We start from the raw sequence: 20,057 nt of genomic DNA on the forward strand, positions 1-20,057 counted from the left end.
TAAAAATGCACTGATTACTGTGTAAATGTCACTGGCAGGGAAGGGGTTAACACTAGGGGGCGATAAAGGGGTTAACTATGTTCCCTCGTGTGTGTGATCTAACTGTGGGTGGAGGGGACTGACTATAGGAGATGACAGATTGTGGTTCCTAGATATTAGGAACTCACGATCTGCCTCTCCTCTCCTCACAGAACAGGCATTTGTGTGTTTACACACACGTCCCTGTTCTGCCTCTCGTGCCCGCGATTGCGCATGGCGGGCCACAAGCATCGGCACCTCCGCAATTCAGCGGGCACGTGCGCCTGCTATCCCGCTTAAAGGAACCAATATACAGCTAGGACAGTTTGCGGGATCATGCCAACCACTCGGACTTACGATCAGCTCTCTCTACCCTAACGACGCACTATACATCATTGTATTGTATAATACAGTACAGAATTGTCATTTGCCTTCTGTACTTATGCAAATTAAAACAACTTTATTGAGCTGGAGTTTTGTGTTTAGACCTTTTTTTCACAATACAGTACAGCCCAGTAGTTAAGAATTATTTACTTGTGGCTCCTCGTTTAACAACCAATTTGTTTAATGACCTGGTTTTTGGGACAGAACCTGGTCATTAAGTGAGGAGTACCTGTATATTGAATACTGGAATTACATTAATTTTTGAGTTAAAATTCGATAAAAGCACTCTTTAACCGATTGCCGATCAGCTGCCTTCATTATACTGCAGCAGGTCTGCTCTCCTGCGCAAACCACCGTAGGTATATGTTGTCCCTTGCATAGGAGATAGCAGGCGCAAACCACAGGAGCGTGCCCGCGGGTCTGGCAGACTCGATGTTTGCCGGCGACCCGTGATTGCGGTGTACAGAGGCAGAACTGCCTATGTAAACAAGGCGATTCCCCGTTCTGCCAGATGACATGTCAGAGATCTTATGTTCCCAGTGACCAGGAACAGTGATCTCTGTCATGTTCCAGTGAGCCCACCCCCCCTACAGTTAGAACACACCCAGGGAACACACTTAACCCCTTGATCGCCCCCTAGTCTTAATCCCTTCCCTGCCAGTGTAATTTTTACATTGATCAGTATATTTGTATAGCATTGATCAATGAAATAAAGTCACTGGTCCCCAAAAAGTGTAATTTGTGGTTAGATTTGTTTGCCGCAATGTCGCAGTCCCGCTAAAAATCGCAGATTGCCGCCATTAGTAGTAAAAACAATAAAAAATAAGTAAAAGTCCCTAAATCTATCCCATAGTTTGTAGACGCGATAACTTTTGCGCAAACCAATCAATATATGCCTATTGCAATTTTTTTTTTACCAAAAATATGTAGAAGAATATATTGGCCTAAACTGATGAATAAATTATTTTTTTATATATATTTTTGGGGATATGTATTATAGCAGAAAGTAAAAAAAAAGTTTTATTTTTTTTCAAAATTGTTGATATTTTTTGTTTAGAGCCCAAACAATAAAAAACGCAGAGGTGATCAAATACCACCAAAAGAAAGCTCTATTTGTAGAGAAAAAAAGGACATCAATTTTGTTTAGGTACAATGTCGCACAATTTTCAGTTAAAGAGACCCAGTGCCGTATCACGAAAAATGGCCTGGTCATTAAATTACTTGTAAACCCTTTACAACCACTTTTGACTACAGGTAAGCCTATCATAAGGCTTACCTGTAGCTACTGTGGATATCTCCTAAACCTACACGGGGGGACACATGCGCACTGAAGCAGCGGCTCGTTCGTGCTGTTACTGGCGGCTCCCATGCGCATGACGAGTGACGTCATCGCGGCTTCCAGCAAATCACAGTGCCAGAGTCCCCGATACCCAGAAGTAACTCTAGAAGTCATGTCGCCGGGCAGTGTGCCGGGACTGCTGCAGAGGGCAGTGGCGGCTGGTGAATTTTTAGGATGGAGCGCTCCAGACCTCGCCCTTCCTTTTTGACCCCTCCCACTTGGGGAAAATGGTGTGGTTTGAGCAAAATAGTGGGCATGGCTCTAAGGTGGTGTGGTTAGCGTCTGAGATGAATGAGGGATGGAGGGAGAGGGAGCGAGGAATGAAGGGAGAGAGGAATGAAGGGACAGCAGGCCCAGATCCTACACAACAATAGAAATGTGTATTCTAGAAAGTTTAACAATCAGCAGATAAAGATACTCCAAACACCTGGTGTTAGCACTTCAATCATCCCAGCACCATGGTTGTTATGGTGTCAGGATAATTGAAGCACATTATTTCTATTATTACATTGTAATATAAAATGAAATCATTCAACTCACCATAATGCAGAATCAGTGGGAACCCTGAGCGTGCCACTAGCCATGTCGCCTACAATCAGATGCCATCAGGCCTCCCCAGCAGAGCCCGTCCTTAAATCAGGTGCCCCCAGCTGAGTCCCTCCTTACATGCAGCCTTTGTCACATCAAATGCAGCCTCTGTCCCCCCAAATGCAGCCTCTGTCCCAGCCTCTGTCCCACAAAATGCAGCCTCTGTCCCACCAAATGCAGCCGCTGTCCCCTCAAATGCAGCCTCTGTCCCACCAAATGCAGCCTCTGTCCCCTCAAATGCAGCCTCTGTCCCCTCAAATGCAGCCTCTGTCTGACCAAATGCAGCCTCTGTCCCAGCCTCTGCCCCCCCAAATGCAGCCTCTGTCCCAGCAAATGCAACTTCTGTCCCACCAAATGCAACCTCTGTCCCCCCCAAATGCAGCCTCTGCCCCCCAATGCAGCCTCTGTCCCCCACATGTAGTTTCCACCCCCCAAATGCAGCCTCTGCCCCCCCAGTGCAGCCTCTGCCCACCCAATGCAGCCTCTGCCCCCCCAAATGCAGCCTCTGTCCCCCCCAAATGCAGCCTCTGTCCCCCTCCAAATGCAGCCTGTGTCCCCCAAATGCAGCCTCTGCCCCCCCAATGCAGCCTGTGTCCCCCTCAATACAGCATGTGTCCCCCCACAAATGCAGCCTGTGCCCCCCCAAATGCAGCCTGCCTGTGTCCCAATAAATGCAGCCTGTGTCCCCCCAAATGCAGCCTTGGCCCTCCCAAATGCAGCCTGCCTGTGTTCCATTAAATTCAGCCTGTGCCTCCCCCCCAAATGCAGCCTTCCTGTGTCCCATTAAATGCAGCCTGCAGCGTCTGTCACTTCAAATCCCTCCCCCAGCGGTACTTACCTTGCTGTTGTCCTCTCCTGCGGTGTCTCCTTCCACTGGCAGCGCTGATGGAGGCATACTTCCTGGTTCCTTTCCCAGGTGCAATGGGAGAGAGAGACAGGAAGTGACTTCTAACTGAGGTCAGATGTCAATCAAATCTGAAGTGCCGAGTAGCTTCCGCCCGGCGCCTGTAGTATAGATTACTATGGCTGGGCGGAAGCTAATCTGCGCTTCAGAAAACGCTGCAAGGTGGGCTAAATGCCCGCAAATGCAGCGCCACGTCTGCAATCTCGTGATTGCATAGACGTGGCGCTTCCCATAAGGGCACTGTGTCCGCCATCGGACTGTGTCCGGTGTTCGAACACAGTGCACTTAAGGAACTTTTTTGTATTTTTTTTCTTTTTTAAGGGACCAGTATTAAAAAAAAAAAATTGACATTTTCTTTTTGTGGCTGCCTGGAGGGGGGTGGCACCCAGGTGCCCCTATGGATGGGCCAACACTGGCAGGGGGGCTTCGATATAAGGCAGTGATTCTCAACTAGGGTTCCTCCAGAGGTTGCTAGGGGTTCCTTCAACATTGAGCAATTTATGCCTCTCAGATAAGTTCCCACTGACACCATTGATCTTTTTAGCTATCTGTAAGGAGGTAATACTTCCCAATGACCACAAGTGTAAGGACCATTCTTCCCACTGGCCATCACACTAATGCACCATAAGTTGTAGATTTCTAAATTTTAGCAGGGGTTCCTCAAGACCAGAGAACTATTTCAAGGGTTCCTCCGTGTTGAAAAGGTTGAGAAAGGCTGATCTAAGGGGAGTATTTCATAATACCTTTGTCTTGTAGGTTTTTTTTTGTGGGTTTACAAACAATTTAAGGGGACAAATCCTTCAGGGGCTGAAGTGGTTAAGACATACATAAGGGGATGACTGTCATTCCTGTTATGCAAAAAACACAAATGTTACTGGTGTATGCTGATATGAGTTTCTCCTTACTGTATTAATTAATCATTGAAATTCAATCTATATAGACACATTTTCAAGTGATAATTTAAGCTTTTATTTTGTTTTTTAAATGGTAACTCCACTTTCCTAGGAAATAGATAGCAAATAAAAAATAATAATATAGCACATACAATTGTGACACAAGTCATAATTGACTGTTATTAAACATGACCCTTCCTTTTCAATCGATAGGTCTGTAAAGTGCAATGCAATATGACTACTGGAGGTGTCCTGTACCCAGAATATGTACAGAGCACCCCCCAAAAACATAATTTCCCACTTGTGTGATTGGCTTATTGATTTTCCCAGAAGTCTGCACTAAGATACAGGTCAGATTTCAGGCCTCTCCTGCACCAAAAAAGTACTTTTTTGCTGAGATACTCCCAATAGGAAATCACATCTAAAGGAATGCAGACCCTGCAATTTTCCTCATTAGAGCCCTACAGGTGCAGCAGCTGGTTGATAATTATGAAACCACTCCCATTAGATTCACTTACCATATGGAAACAAACAGGGATTGCTTCAGAATAACAAAAGGTAGGAATTGGCAACAACGTTTTTTGAAATCTTTGTAACGTACATAGATCACCCAGAGGGGAATATTTTTTACTCAACAAAAGTGGAGTTACTCTTTAAACCTTTTGTTCTGGATATTTAACCCAAGAATTTGGCTGAAATGCATCAGTTTCTGGTTTAAAGACTAATTTGCAATTTTAAGCCTTCTTGATCATACTGATAGCTTTTGATGTAGAACATTGGCTGAGTGGAACCAGTTAAACCAAGAAAATATGGTAGAATTCATACTGCTTTAAATGCCATAACAAGTTAGCAACCATTTTTATTTTATGTAGTTGTATTTATTTATGCACTTGATTTACTTTTCATGCATTTTAATTTTTATACCTTATGCAAATGCTTAATTTTAGGATTTTTTACAAGAAGGTGAGCCCACATCTGCACGCTGTGATAATCTTGCTGCATTGAGACGTAAGGGCTGTCCAGCGGAAGACATTCAAAATCCCAGAGCAAGCAAGAAAATGCTTAAGGACAACCCTATAACAAATAAGACCAAAGGGAATTCTGTGAACTCCTCTGCAATTACACAGATCAGACCCCAGCAATTAAAATTTAAACTAAGATCAGGTACAGACAAACATATGTTCTCAGTGTAAGGCCCCTTTTACATGGCTATCCGATCAGGTCTGCCTGTCCGTTTTTCAGTTGGACCTGATCGCAGCCTCCATTCACTCCTATGGAGTGGTGGATGTCAGCAGTGACATGTCCTCCGACACCCGCTGCTATCTGATCCAATCCTGTCCGTGAAATCCAGATGGATGGTGACCCTATTTTCCATCCGTCTGGTGGATCGGATCAGATGAAAATGGACAGGTGGCCTGTTTTCATCTTATCTCCTCATAAAGGAGAACAGGGCTCTGCACAGTGAGCGGAGACTGACCTGTCATCCGCCTGCTCAGCAGGGATCAGCGGATCAATCCCCAGCTGAGCAAAGCTGAGTCCACCGGGCAGACCGCCTGTGTAAAAGGACCCTAACGGGCTTCTGTATATAAGCCTTGACACACAGGGGTTGCTTTACTAAAACTGGACAATGCAAAATCTGGTGCAGCTCTGCATAGATATCGGTCAGCTTCCAGATTTTTTTGTCAAGCCTAATTGAACAAGCTGAAGCTAGAAGCTGATTGGCTACCATGCATAGCTGCAGCAGACTTTGCACGCTCCAATTTTAGTAAATCAACCCAATAGATTTATTGTGTTTTTATTTGTATTTATTCCTTTTATTTTTGTACAGGTGAGCCCCAGACATTTAATGTAACTTTCAGAAGAGCAGAAGATTATCCTATTGACTTGTATTATCTTATGGACCTGTCATATTCCATGAGAGATGATTTAGAGAATGTAAAAAATCTTGGCACAGCTCTCATGGAGAAAATGAAACAAATTACTTCAGATTTCAAGATAGGTAAGAGTTACATTATAAGCTTGCTCTGATGAAAAGGGTATAACCCTTGAAGCGCATTGACCTTCTTGCACTGTGTTGTGGGAACTTTCACATTGGTCATTTAGGTCCTTGAATCTCAAGTGTCCCTGTTGTAGGAATTATTACATTTTCATGCACTGGCAACTTTTGTAATTTTATACATTTTGTTTAAATAAATGGTGCTTGGGATAATGCATGAGGATGGTGCTCCCTTCTCTTCTTTTATTGTTTTGTTTAAAAACACAAATCTGCACATGGTACCATTTGTTTTAAGGGGCTTGCTTAACCTTCCTAGCGGTAATCCCGAGTCTGGCTCGGGTTGGGATTTTAATTACATAAGCGGTAACCCCGAGCCAGACTCGGGATCGCATCGCTCGATGCAGGGGAGGACACAGGGAGAGTTACTCACCTTGTCCCCTGGATCCAGCGATGTCCGCCGCGCTGTGTGATCGAGCTGTCCTCCGCTCGATTCACAGTGCCGAATGCGCCGAGCTCCGTTCCCTGCAACGTTACGAGAACGGCGGCAAATTCAAAAAAGTAAAAACACACAATACACACAAAGGGGGTGTGTATTTTTTAATACAGCACTGTAATACAGTGCTGTATTAAAAAATACACACCCCCTTTGTCCCTAGTGGTCTGTGCAATGCCCTGCATGCACTTTTATATTATAAATACAGTTTTTTCTGCCTGGAATTTGGAGATTGTCCATAGCAACCAAAACATGTCCCTTTTTCAGTTTTTTGGGGATTTGATTACATTATTGAATAATTTTTATTATTCTTTATTATATTATAAACTTTATCATACCCGGGATGTCTGCTAGACTCTGGTTTGAAGAGATTTCAGAGCGTTATTCCTAAGAATTACAGGACTACAAAATAAAAGCCAGATTTCCATGCAAAATAATTGTACCGCTTTCAGCACCTTATTCCAGACTGAATCATACCGCCAGGGAGGTTAATGCGTGTAAATGCACAGATAGGCAGGGTAGCCAGATGCTTGGTTGAGAATGGAGAGTGAGGAAAACTGGCTACAGCTGCTCTCCTGTTGTACTGAGTCAAGCAGCACTGCACTGTGGGAACTGTAGTCCAAAGGAGGAAGACCCTACTGTCATCAAAAGCTTTTGAACTGCATTCTCCAGAGAGAGATCACCAGGAGGAGGGGAAAGAGCTGCATTTTCTCAGGCTCTACAGTACACAGCCTTCTCTTGCCATGAGGGAACCCCAGAGAGTGCACATCCCTGTCCAGTGTGCACCACTACTGTTGCAGAATGACAATGAGCAAGGTCCGGAGTGCTGAGTTCATGGGTACTGACAGCCAGAGTCATCTGGGTGCAGAGCAAAGAGTGGACTAATATGGTGAGTTTAAAATATCACTGGGACTGGTGTGCTGCCGATGTGTGTCAGGAACCTTGAATCAGACTGAGACAGAAATGCAGTAAAAATCACACCTTTTAATGTAATGGTAAAAAAAATGGTACAGATCAGAAAAAGTAGTCAAAATATAAGTCAGGGATTGGAAGCCAAAGCGGGTGGTCAGACAAGCCAGTAATCAGGAAACTAGAGATCAATGTAGTCAGGGGCAGAAGAACAGGAACCAGAAGGGACTTCAGCCGGGCAAAGTCTTTCACAGGAACACAGCAGAGAAACTCCAGATATGTTGACCAGGCGAAGGCAGGAAAGGAATGAACAAGGCAGTTTAAATAGCCAGAAGGGCTGGCTGTAGGTGGGACTGACAAGCAGATAATGATAACCAGGTGAGCCACTGAGGAAATAATGAGCGCTGACAATTATTCAACAGCCGAGCAGCCTGAGCACAGAGAAGAGATCCCAGCCCTGACACTGGAGATTTACTATCGGATGCTAGAGAGACTGAGCTCTTTAGGAACTGATCTACAGCCATCTAGTAGCCTGATTTCTGCCACCTGGCTTGACTGGGACTATTTTCATGTGCACCAATGGTACAACTGGGTCCCAACGCTAGCTGGCTGAAGAGTTAGGACTAAAGATTGTCCTTTTGCAGCTGCTACACAGAGATCTTCACCTATTGCTTATCCTAAGAGATACCGCTCAGGGGACATTGCACCATATTCTAGCTGTTCTCCTAGCGTACACTCTAGATTAGTTATAGTATTTTTACACATATTGCAGTTAATGCTTATATGCACTGTTTATTGCTGACTTTGCTGATTTATGTGTTGATTCCAGTCTATTGGTACAGAACTCTATTCTAGGTTACCTTGGCATAGTGATTATCCTGTGTCTGAACCTTCCATCTTTTACCTACCTATATTTTAAACTTACCTTTATTTTAGGAAATAGTGTATTAGTATTTGGTCTAGATCCATAGCAATAAATGTTAATTCTTTTTGAAATGTATTTTCCTTTTACGTGTGGCTATTTTGACACAATCAATATACAATACACTTGTGTTGCTGTACAGAGCAAAGAAACTGTAGTGTTTGACTTCACAATCGTCAATAGTAATGGTTTCTATGTGAGATGAGAAGAGTTCCACATTCCCATAAATAGCTTGGTTTGTTTGATATACGTTTTTATGTTGTAAATTTACAGAATTTTTCTTTATACTGTCTGTTTTACTTCAGGTTTTGGGTCTTTTGTAGAGAAGACAGTCATGCCATATATTAGTACAAATCCTGCTAAGCTCATAAACCCATGCACCGTTGATCAGCAATGTACCAGTGCGTTCAGTTACAAGAATGTACTCAGCCTCACAAATAATGGAAGCATTTTCAATGAACTAGTAGGCAAGCAGCAGATCTCTGGTAATTTGGATTCCCCAGAAGGTGGATTTGATGCCATTATGCAAGTCGCTGTGTGTGGTGTAAGTAGTGAAGGGACTGTATAGTGCACATCGGAACCATCTATTTCTGCACTTACATATGTTTCATAAAGATAACTCACCACTGTCATGCATAATGCTTTAGTTTTTTTTTTTTTTATGATAAGCCCACTTAAATGCTTTCAACACTTCCTACTGCGGAAGTGTGTGTAAACCATAACATTGGACTGCTCTTATTTGATCCCTTTTGATTACTATACCATTGGAAGCATTTTAAATCTATTACTATTAATATTATTTAAGTCTATTGGGATACAAACACAGAATGATAATAGTCCTTAAAAAATTTCTAAGATTTTTTATGTTTTTACATTTAAATGGATTTATCATATTGAATCATGGACCAATCCCTGTGATATATGAATTATCCAGAAGTATATTTAAGTAAAAATAAAACCACATTGGAGGTTGGAGGTTGGAGGAAGAGGGGAAGGGGAGAAGAACCTGTGGGATTCCCTTCAGGCATGCATGTTGAATACATGTATGGAAACGTCCGGGTCCATGTATCGCAATTTCTGGGGGAATGTCATTGCATAGTATGTTCAATTTTGCTATATTTTGACATAGTTACTAAAAGTTTGTTATTCTATTTAGATGGCACTAATTACAAATCTGTATAGATAGCTGAAGAGGACCATGTCCAGGAAACGTATTGAGCTGTAAAGACTATTATGTGCAATTACTGCAGTATTTGGGATTGATTGTTTTACAATTGTATTTTATTATAGTCTGTTGTTGTATGGACTAATATTGTCTACTTTTAAATTAATTGAACAAATTAAATATATTTTTATAAAAAATGCTGTGCCTCAAAAATCACACATTTATACTATAAATGTACATAAGGTAAGGTGCAGTGCAAGAACAGGTAAATTAAAAATGCAATGATAAATGCAGTATTAAAAGAGCAATCGCAAAAAAGTCCAACAAGAGAGGGGAAGGGGACTAAAAGTCCCAGCAAGCACCAAGAGGATTCCACATGACAAACGCACAATTCAAGGAAGATAATGGTGATAGACCCTCCACATCCAGTAGATTCCCCGGAATATACAAAAGGTAAAGCAAAAACAACTTTAAGTGCTCAGTGTGGATCAGTTACAAAGCAGCATTATTTTAAAAATGGTTACTTACAAACGGCTGTTAGAAAAGGCATTTCCATCACATAGGGCTGAGTGGTGTGTAAGATGCAGGTCAGTAGCGGGTGACATCAGCGTGTAGCTCCTTCCCCATACACGTTACGTTCATAGAACTTCATCAGCAGAGCAGTACCTAACGAACGCCACCCATCCTCCTTAAAACTGTATCCATCGTCATAGAAACCATGATCAGAATGGGGGCGTGGCTAAGCCTCCCCCCTCCCACGGTACACAAATCCCATCAATCAGCGTTCCTGCTGAAGGGGACAGAGAAAAGGATATCACATGACCAAACCACTTCTTCTATATTTTAATATATAAAGGCAACCAAAAAAGAAAGTTAGGGACCCTTTATATATTAAAAATGGCATCTCCTTGTTGGCAACCAAAAAAGATTTTGCTGATAAGGGGGGCGGCCTGGTAGTAACGAATAAATGAAGAAATGTAACATCTATTAGGGGATCACAACACTTACCAAATATTGAAGAGTGACCCTATTCTTCAGTTTAAAGGGTAATTATCAGTATTGGTACAAAAGGGTCTGAAACGTAAGCTTCTCACTAAGAAGGAGGCTTATTTTCTGGATTCAAGTGTGTGTAGGACACTGATTATCTATTGCCTACCAAGAATTCATAAGGATGTCCAGTCTCCAGACCCATTGTGAATGGCATTGACTCAGTGTCCTCCCTTCTTGGACAGTATATAGACTTCTTTTTGAAACCTTTAGTATGTGATACCCCAGCCTTTCTTAGGGATACCAAGCACATCATACAGATCATGGAAACCTTTCTGTGTACCAATAGTAGTGTATTAGTCATGGCCGATGTTGGCTCCCTATGTACTATTATTGGCCATAGGGAGGCCATTGCCTCTGTTAAATGGGCTCTTAATAAATCTAATCTCAGTAACTCACGTAAAAAGTTTTTCCTACAGTGCCTGGAATTCTGCCTTACTAAGAAGTATTTCTGGTATGACAGGCAGTTTTTCCTTAAGATCATGGGCATAGCTATGGGGGTTATGTTTGCCCCTAGTCCGTTTTCCATGACCGCCCTGGGCAACTTGTTTGCTACAAATGCTATATTGATGACTTGATTATGGTCTGGGAAGGCAATACAGACAGCCTTGAAGCTTTCCTGCTTAGACTGAACAACAACACTAAAAATATCTCTCTAACTTGCTTCATTGTTAGAGAACATCTTGTGTTTTTGGATCTTGAAATTTTCAAGGAGGGGGATCATTTTATAACAAACAATTATTTCAAACCAATTGATAGGAATGGGTATATTTCATTAGATAGCTACCATCATAGCACTTGGCTATATAATATTCCTAGGGGCTAATTCATCCGTGACAGGCACAACTGTGCCTTGGATTCCGATTATCGGGCTCAATCTCAAGTCTTGGCAGAGAGGTTTTTTCGAAAGAGGTTACCAAAAGGAACAAGTCCTTATAGATTGTGTTGAGATAGGGAATCGTAACAGATGATCATTGATTGCTGTTTCTAATATGGGGTATAAAAAGAGTGTTAACACGCAGGAGTACAGAATTGTTCTTGATTATAATGTACAATACAGACAGTTTGAATGGATCATCTTGAAACACTGGGATGTCCTCAGGAAAGAGAGGGTGCTTGGCACAGTTCTCCCTAGCTGACCTCGTTTTATTTACAGACGGGCACCAACCCTGCAAGAGGCTATTTCACCTGGAGTCATAGACTCCATTAGAGAGAATAGGATTTTTTCTTTTCTGTCCAGTTTTTATGGTTGTGGCAGATGCCAGCGTGTAAACAATGTAAATGCAACAACAATAAAGTAAAGAATTTGTTTCTTCCTCTACTGGTCAGAGGTATAAGATAAAAAAAACCTTGTAATGGTTGCATAAGATAAAAAACATGTAGCACATAAGGGGTGGTATATGTGCTGGAGTGCAAATGTGGACTCCAGTACATTGGTAGGACCTTTAGACCCCTGAGTATGAGCGTGGGGAAACACGTGAATAACATCAAAAAGGGACTCAGATCCCATAGTGTCTCCAAGCATTTCAGAGTATGCCACAATAGGGACCCCAGGGACTTAAAGTTTTGGGGCATTGAAAAGGTTGACAGACATTGGCGGCGGGGGGGGTAACTATATCCGCCACCTTAGCCAAACAAAGTTCTATGAATGTAACGCGTATGGGGGAGGAGCTACGCACTGATGTCACCCACTGCCGGCCTGCATCTTACACACCACTCAGCAATCTGATGGAAATGCCGTTTTTTAACAGTCGTTTGTGAGTAACCATTTTTAAAATAATGCTGCTTTGTAACTGATCCACACTGAGCACTTGGAGTTGTTTTTGCTTTGTATATTCCAGGGAATCTACTGGAGTTCCTGTCTTTGCCTTGATCATTTACCCTATGAAGGGACCTGTCTATATTTGTCCATCTGTTAATTCAGTGGTCCAATCCTTAAGGTGAGCGAAGCAATTGCTCTTAAGGTGGAGGGTCTATCACCAATATCTTCCTTGAATTGTGTGAGATTGTCACATGGAATCCTCTTGGTGCTTGCTGGCAAGGCAGGACTTAGGGTGGTGGGGTCCCCTGGGCTTGAGTCACTTTTGAGCCCTACCTTCTATACATTACCGTATTTGTTGGCATAACACGTGCCGGCGTATAACACGGACCCCAAATTTAGGAGGGAATTTTGAGGAAAAAAAGTTTTAGGAGGGAAGTTTAAGGAAAAAACTTACATTTAAATGCCCATCAATGCAGCCTTATCAGTGTCCATCTGTGTTTGCGTTTGCAAATGTATGCGGACTAAACCCCTTTTTTTAACGCACTGTTAGACAGGTTCATTTGGCTGTCTGTGAGCTGGTGGTAAGTAGGCTTGGGTTTTTTCCTGGGTATTTCCTAGGCTTTGTTGTTACCTGTTTCAGCCTTCCAGTGCTGCTTACTGCGATAGCCAGCTATAGATGAGGGCAGTGGCAAGTTTTTTGTGAACTCTGCACTCTGTATGTAGCGCAAATCTGAACTCTGCACTTTACGTGTAAACCCCCCGAAACTCTGCACTCTGTACTGGCTATGCAGTGTACTATGCATGGTATTTAATGCCCCTTTAAGGCCCTCCTACTGTTAGTGACATTTAAAAACACCCACTATTTGATGCAGTTTAGAGGGTGTGTGTGAGGTGGGGAAAGGGGGGGGGTTTGAGGGATCATGATTGAGTTCCTGCACCTATTTTATGAGAAAAAAAGCCCTGGTTGTACTTCTACATCAAGGCGATACTATATAAAAGAATGGTACTGTAATCTTATGTGCTGTCATTCGGCCTAGCCTTATAGCACTGTCATGGTAGCATTGCTACACACAGACAATTATGAGACTTTTTCATGTTTCTATAATCATTGGCATTGCATTTTTCTGCCATGAAAACTTGTCCTTTATGTTGTAGTGTTTTGTTTTAGGATCACATTGGCTGGAGGAATGTCACACGCTTGTTGGTGTTTTCTACCGATGCTGGCTTCCATTTTGCTGGTGATGGCAAGTTAGGAGGAATCGTCCTGCCAAATGATGGGAAATGTCACATGCAAGACAGTATGTACACAATGAGCCATTATTATGTAAGTCTGCAGATGTCTTTGTGCTTTTTGATCAGTTTTTAAAATGTGTTTCATTGTAAATCTTAGAAAAATGTGATGTATTTGTTATTGCTCTGTATCCAAAGATATACCGCATTTATCGGCGTATAACACGCACTTTTTTCCCCTTAAAATCAGGGGGAAATCGCGGGTGCGTGTTATATGCCGATACTCCGTGATTTCCGCATGATTTTTTGGGCTCTGGGCGGCTTTCAGCCACCTTCGGCCCTTCTCGCGGCTTTCGGCCCTTCTCGGTGGCTTTCGGCCACCTCGGCCCTTCTCGGCGGCTTTCGGCCGCTCTCGGACCTTCTCAGCGAAAGCCGCCGCGAAGGTCCGAGAGCGGCCGAAAGCCGCAGAGTACGGCCGAGGCACCTGAAAGCCGCCGAGAAGGGCCGAGGCTGGCTGAAAGCCACCGAGAAGGTCCAAGGCGGCCGAAAGCCGATGAGAGCGGCCGAAAGCCGCCAAGAACTTCAAAAAAATAAGCGGACATCACTAATTCACTAAGGCTACAACGACGGACAAGCTGCATGACAAGGCTGCATGACAAGGCTGCAATGAGGACAGGCTGCATGACAAGGCTGCAATGAGGACAGGCTGCATGACAAGGCTACAATGAGGACAGGCTGCATGACAAGGCTGCAATGAGGACAGGCTGCAATGACAAGGCTGCATGACAAGGCTGCAATGAGGACAGGCTGCAATGACAAGGCTGCATGACAAGGCTGCAATGAAGACAGGCTGCAATGACAAGGCTGCAAATGACGCTGACAAGGCTTCAGATGGACACTGATAAGGCTGCATTGATGGGCATTTAAATGTAAGTTTTTTCTCCTTAACCACTACAGATCCGCGCTATTGCCAAATGACGGCATCAGCGCGGACCTACATTTCCGGGACGACGTCTATTGACGTCGTCCCGGATACGAGCGGCCTGCGCGCCCCCTGAGGGGCGCGCGCGGCGCGCTCTGTGATCGGCGAGTCCGTGAGACTCGCCTGATCACCGATCCGTGCAAGGGGTCGATCCCGACCCCTTATCACGTGATCAGCTGTCAGCCAATGACAGCTGATCATGTGATAGAACGGAGCCGGTAATCGGCTATTATTCCTCCTCGCGCTGACAGCGCGAGGAGAAAAAAAAAAGCCGATCACCGGCGGCCGTGATCGGGACATCAGTCCCGATCACGGCCATCAATACAAGGGACCACCTGCCACCTGCCAGTGCCCACCTGCCTCCCGCAGTGCCATCCTGAAGTAAAATAAAACGCAAAAGTAAGTGCCCCCCGTCAGTGCCCCCCGTCAGTGCCCATAGTGCCCACAGTGCCACCCACAGTGCCACCCACAGTGCCACCCACAGTGCCACCCCACAGTGCCACCCACAGTGCCACCCACAGTGCCACCCAATCTGCCTCAAAGGTGCTGCACCCCAGTGCCGCCCATCAGTGCCCAGCAGTGCCGCCCATCAGTGCCCAGCAGTGCCGCCCATCAGTGCCCAGCAGTGCCACCTATCAGAGCCACCTATCAGTGCCACCTATCAGTGCCCATCAGTCCCATCTATCTGTGGTACCTATCAGTGCCCATCCGTGCCACCCATCTGTGCCACCCATCTGTGCCACCCATCCGTGCCATCTTATGTGCCCATCTTTGCCCATCAGTGCCGCCTTATCTGTGCCCATCGGTGCCGCCTTATCTGTGCCTATTAGTGCCGCCTTAACTATGCCTATCAGTGCCCACCAGTGCAGCCCATCAGTGCCCACCAATGCAGCCCATCAGTGCCCACCAATGCAGCCCATCAGTGCCCACCAATGCAGCCATCAGTGCCGCCTAATCAGCGCACTTCAATGAAGGAGAAAAATGACCCGTTTGCAAAATTTTATAACAAACTATTAAAACATGATTTTTATTTTTTTTGCATCTTTTTTTGTTTGTTTAGCAAAAAATAAAACTCCGAGCTGTAACTAAATACCACCAAAAGAAAGCTCTATTTGTGGGAAAAAAAATGATAAAAATTTCATTTGGGTACAGTGTTGTATGCCCGCGCAATTGTCATTCAAAGTGCATCAGCGCTGAAAGCTGAAAATTGGTCTGGGACTGAGGGGGGTTTAAGTGCCCAGTAAGCAAGTGGTTAAATTTCCCTCCTAAAAGTTTTTTCCACAAAATTCCCTCCTAAACTTGGGGTGCGTGTTATACACCGATAAATACGGTAATTAATTATTAATTTAGCTGATGTCACTGATTTATTTTTAAAGGCATATAAACACTAATCCTTCACATTAACTGCTTGACTTGAAGATTTACCCCCCTTCATGACCAGGCCATTTTTTTGGGATACGGCAATGCTTTACTTTAACCACTTAAGGACTGCCCCACATACATTTACTGTGGCAGGGTGGTCCTTAAGCACAAAATCACATCCTTGTACATGATCGCTGTTGTCGGCTCTGGGGTGCAAATGCACTGCAAGAGCCATACTCCCACTGTGATTGGACACAGTGGGAGACACGATTGTTCAGAGGAAAGACAGACCGCCGTTCCGTGAGGGAGGAAAATTGAGATCTTGTGTTTCTGCTAAGCAGAAACATCAATCTCTGTTTTCCTCCAGTCACAGCATTCCACCCACAGTTAGAAAACACTTCCAGGGAACCCACTTAACCCTTTGATTGCCCCTGATGTTAACCCCGTCCCTGTCAGTGTCATTTATACAGTGACAGTACATTTTTTTTTAGCACTGACCACTGCATTGGTGTCATTGGTCCCCAAAAATTGTCACTAATGCCGTGTACAGATGACCGTACTTTCTGGGAAGACTAGGTCGGACGGTCTTCCCGACAGACTTTCCGAATGAACGGACTTGACCACAGACAATCACACCAAAGTCAGACGGATTTGAATGTAATGACATATGACCAGACTAGAATAAGGAAGTTCATAGCCAGTAGCCAATAGCTGCCCTAGCGTCGGTTTTCGTCTGTCGGACTAGCATACAGACTAATGGATTTTTCGACCGAAATCGAGGCCGTCGGAAAGATTTGAAACATGTTTTAAACCTAAAGCCCGTCTGATTTTTAGACAGCAAAGCTCCGAGGAAGCCCACACGATCGAATTGTCTGGCCGATTTGTTCTGGTTGTGTGTACATGGCATTAGTGTCATATTTGTCTGCTGCAATGTCGCAGTCCTGCTAAAAATAGCTGATCACGCCATTACTAGTAAAAACAATAAAAAAATTAAAAGTCCATAAATATATCCCATAGTTTGTAGATGCTATAACTTTTGCGCAAATCAATCAATATACGCATATTGGGATTTTTATTACCAAAAATATGTAGCACAATACATATTGCCCTAAATTGATGAAGAATTTTGAATTTTTTTTTATTGTATGTGTTTTATAGCAGAAATTAAAAATAATGTTATTTTTTTTCAAAATTGTCGGTCTTTTTTTGTTTATAGCGCAAAAAATAAAAACCGCAAAGGTAATCAAATACCACCAAAAGAAAGCTCTATTTGTGGGAAAAAAGAACATCAATTTTATTTGGGTACAGCGTCGCACACCCGTGCAATTTTCAGTTAGAGCAACGCAGTGTCGTACAGCAAAAAATGGCCTGGTCGGGAAGGGGGTAAAATTTTCTGGATCTGAAGTAATTAACTGAAAATTGCACAGTCATGCAACGCTGTAGCCAAATAAAATGTATGTAATTGTTTTCCTACAAATAGAGATTTCTTTTGGTGATATTTGATCACCAATGTGTTTTTTTATTTTTTGGGCTATAAACAAAAAAAATTACTGACAATTTAAAAAAAATAAAATATATTTTCTTTACGATCTGCTATAAAACATATCCAATAATAATAATAAAAAAAATCTAATTTCTTCATAAATTTGGGCTAATATGTATCCTGTCACATGTTTTTGGTAAAAAAATGGCAATAAGCTTATATTGTTTGGTTTACACAAATGTTATAAGGCCTACAAACTATAGTACTATATATATTTATGGAATTTTTATTTACTTATTTTTTTATACTAGTAATGGTGGCATTTAGCGACTTTTAGCGGGACTGTGATATTTCGGTGATCAATTGGACAATAATTGACACTTTGCAGGAACCAGTTACACTAATACAGTGATCAGTGCTAAAAATATGCACTGTTACTGTACTAATGCCACTGGCTGGCAAAGGGTTAAATATCTAGAGCGATCAAAGGGTTAACTGTGTGCGTAGCCAGTGTTTTTTCATAGTGTATATGCTGCTTTTACTAGGGGAATATATGGATTTCATTCCCCGCTTTGCAGGGACACTGTCAGAATGGATTTCTGTTCTGTGTGTTTTACTGATAGAGATGGCCTTGAGTTTCGCCCGGCGGTCGGTTAGCGGCGAACTTTGCTTGTTCGCGATTCGCCAAACCGGCAGACTTCTGGCGCTGTTCGCGGCGGACATATTAGTTTACATTGTGAAGAACTTTGACCCATGACACATCCATCATGGGGTACAGGACAGCCAATTGAGACATTTCAGCACATGGACATACCCCCTACCTTTTAAATAGACCTGATCTGGTGGCCATTTTACATTCTGTCTTTTGTCAGTGTAGGGAAAGGATGCTGTGTGGAGCAGGGACAGTCGGTCTAATCACTAGCTATTCCTATTAGGTCCACAAAAGTCCTTTTAAGGACTGGTATAGGTGTACAGTATATAGGGTTGTAATACACGTACAATATACTTTCTTTCAAATATAGAAAGCATATTATAGTGCACTGCAGTGCTGACCGATTCTGCAGCTGTCTTTTCTCTGTGTAGGGAGGGACAGTTTGGTGTTTGGAGCAGGGACAGTCTGCAATTCACTAGCTACTAGCTAGCTACTATTAGGTCCACAAATGTCTTTTTAAAGAGGAAGTAAACCCTGATGAGTTTACTTCCTCTTTCATTCCATGCAAAGGCAAAGCATAATGGACTACTATGCATCGCATAGTAGCCCATTATGTGTCACTTACCTGACACGGGAGCCAGCGAAGTCGCCGCTGTCCCCTGTAGTCCGCCGCATCCATCTTGTTGGTGGGGTCGCGCAGCTCCGCCGCTGTCATTCGGCGAAGCCGCGATGACGTCACTCCTGCGCATGCGCACGGGAGTCGACACGAGCGGCAGCTCCATTCTTGGAAATGCCGCGCTCAGTGCGCCTGCGCGCCGCTGTCTACGGCGCATGCGCCGTAGACAGCGGTGCCCGTTTTCGGGCAAATATCTGCTAAACCATATTGGTTTAGGAGATATTGCTTGGACCTACAGGTAAGCCTTAATCTAGGCTTACCTGTAGGTCAAAGTGGTTTGTAAGGGTTTACAACCACTTTAAGGACTGGTATAGGTGTACAGTATATAGATTTGTAATACACGTATAATATACTTTCTTTCAAATATAGAAAGCATATTATAGTGCACTGCATGCAGTGCTGCTGACCGATTCTGCAGCTGTCCTTTCTCAGTGTAGGGAGGGACAGTTTGGTGTTTGGAGCAGGGACAGTCTGCAATTTACTAGCTACTAGCTAGCTACTATTAGGTCCACAAAGGTCCTTTAAAGGACTGGAATAGATTAACAGTATATAGGGTTGTAATACACATATAATATACTTTATTTCAAATATAGAAAGCATATTATGGTGCACTGCATGCAGTGCTGCTGACCGATTCTGCAGCTGTCGTTTCTCAGTGTAGGGACAGTTTGGTGTTTGGAGCAGGCACAGTCTGCAATTCACTAGTTACTAGCTAGCTACTATTAGGTCCACAAAGGCCTTTTTATGGACTGGTATAGGTGTACAGTATATAGGGTTGTAATACACGTATAATATACTTTCTTTCAAATATAGAAAGCATATTATAGTGCACTGCATGCGGTGCTGCTGACCGATTCTGCAGCTGTCGTTTCTCAGTGTAGGGACAGTTTGGTGTTTGGAGCAGGGACAGTCTGCAATTCACTAGCTACTAGCTAGCTACTATTAGGTCCACAAAGGTCCTTTTAAGGACTGGTATAGGTGTACTATTTGGTGTGCAGTATATAGGGGTGTAATACACGTATAAAATACTTTCAAATATAGAAAGTATAGTGCATTTCCACTGTGCAGCATTGTGACTGCTGAGTGGTTCTGCAACGATACTACCAAGAGTGACAAACGCAAAGTGTCACAGAGGGCTGTCAGAATGGAGCACTTCCAGGCCTTGCTTCGACAAATGCAGCATTCTGCTTTTGCGTGCGCTGGCAGAGGAATTCCCACTCCCAGAAAAAGAGTTGCAGGTACCAATCCAACA

At 43.5% G+C, this 20,057-nt stretch overlaps 1 protein-coding gene across 1 annotated transcript in view; it reads left to right on the forward strand.

The window, feature by feature from the left end:
* LOC143996173 (integrin beta-1-A-like) overlaps positions 1 to 20,057 on the forward strand; it is an 82,298-nt gene that overhangs the window by 20,418 nt on the left and 41,823 nt on the right. The window contains exons 4-7 of the mRNA XM_077491084.1: positions 5,074 to 5,290; positions 5,955 to 6,125; positions 8,752 to 8,990; positions 13,589 to 13,744. Coding sequence (XP_077347210.1) covers positions 5,074 to 5,290; positions 5,955 to 6,125; positions 8,752 to 8,990; positions 13,589 to 13,744 — 783 coding nt within the window. The remainder of the gene's footprint in view (positions 1 to 5,073; positions 5,291 to 5,954; positions 6,126 to 8,751; positions 8,991 to 13,588; positions 13,745 to 20,057) is intronic.

This window comes from Lithobates pipiens, unplaced genomic scaffold, assembly GCF_037356315.1.
Source record: "Lithobates pipiens isolate NorthernLeopardFrog02 unplaced genomic scaffold, aLitPip1_a1.2 Scaffold_19, whole genome shotgun sequence".
In the NCBI taxonomy this organism is placed as follows: Eukaryota; Metazoa; Chordata; class Amphibia; order Anura; family Ranidae; genus Lithobates; species Lithobates pipiens.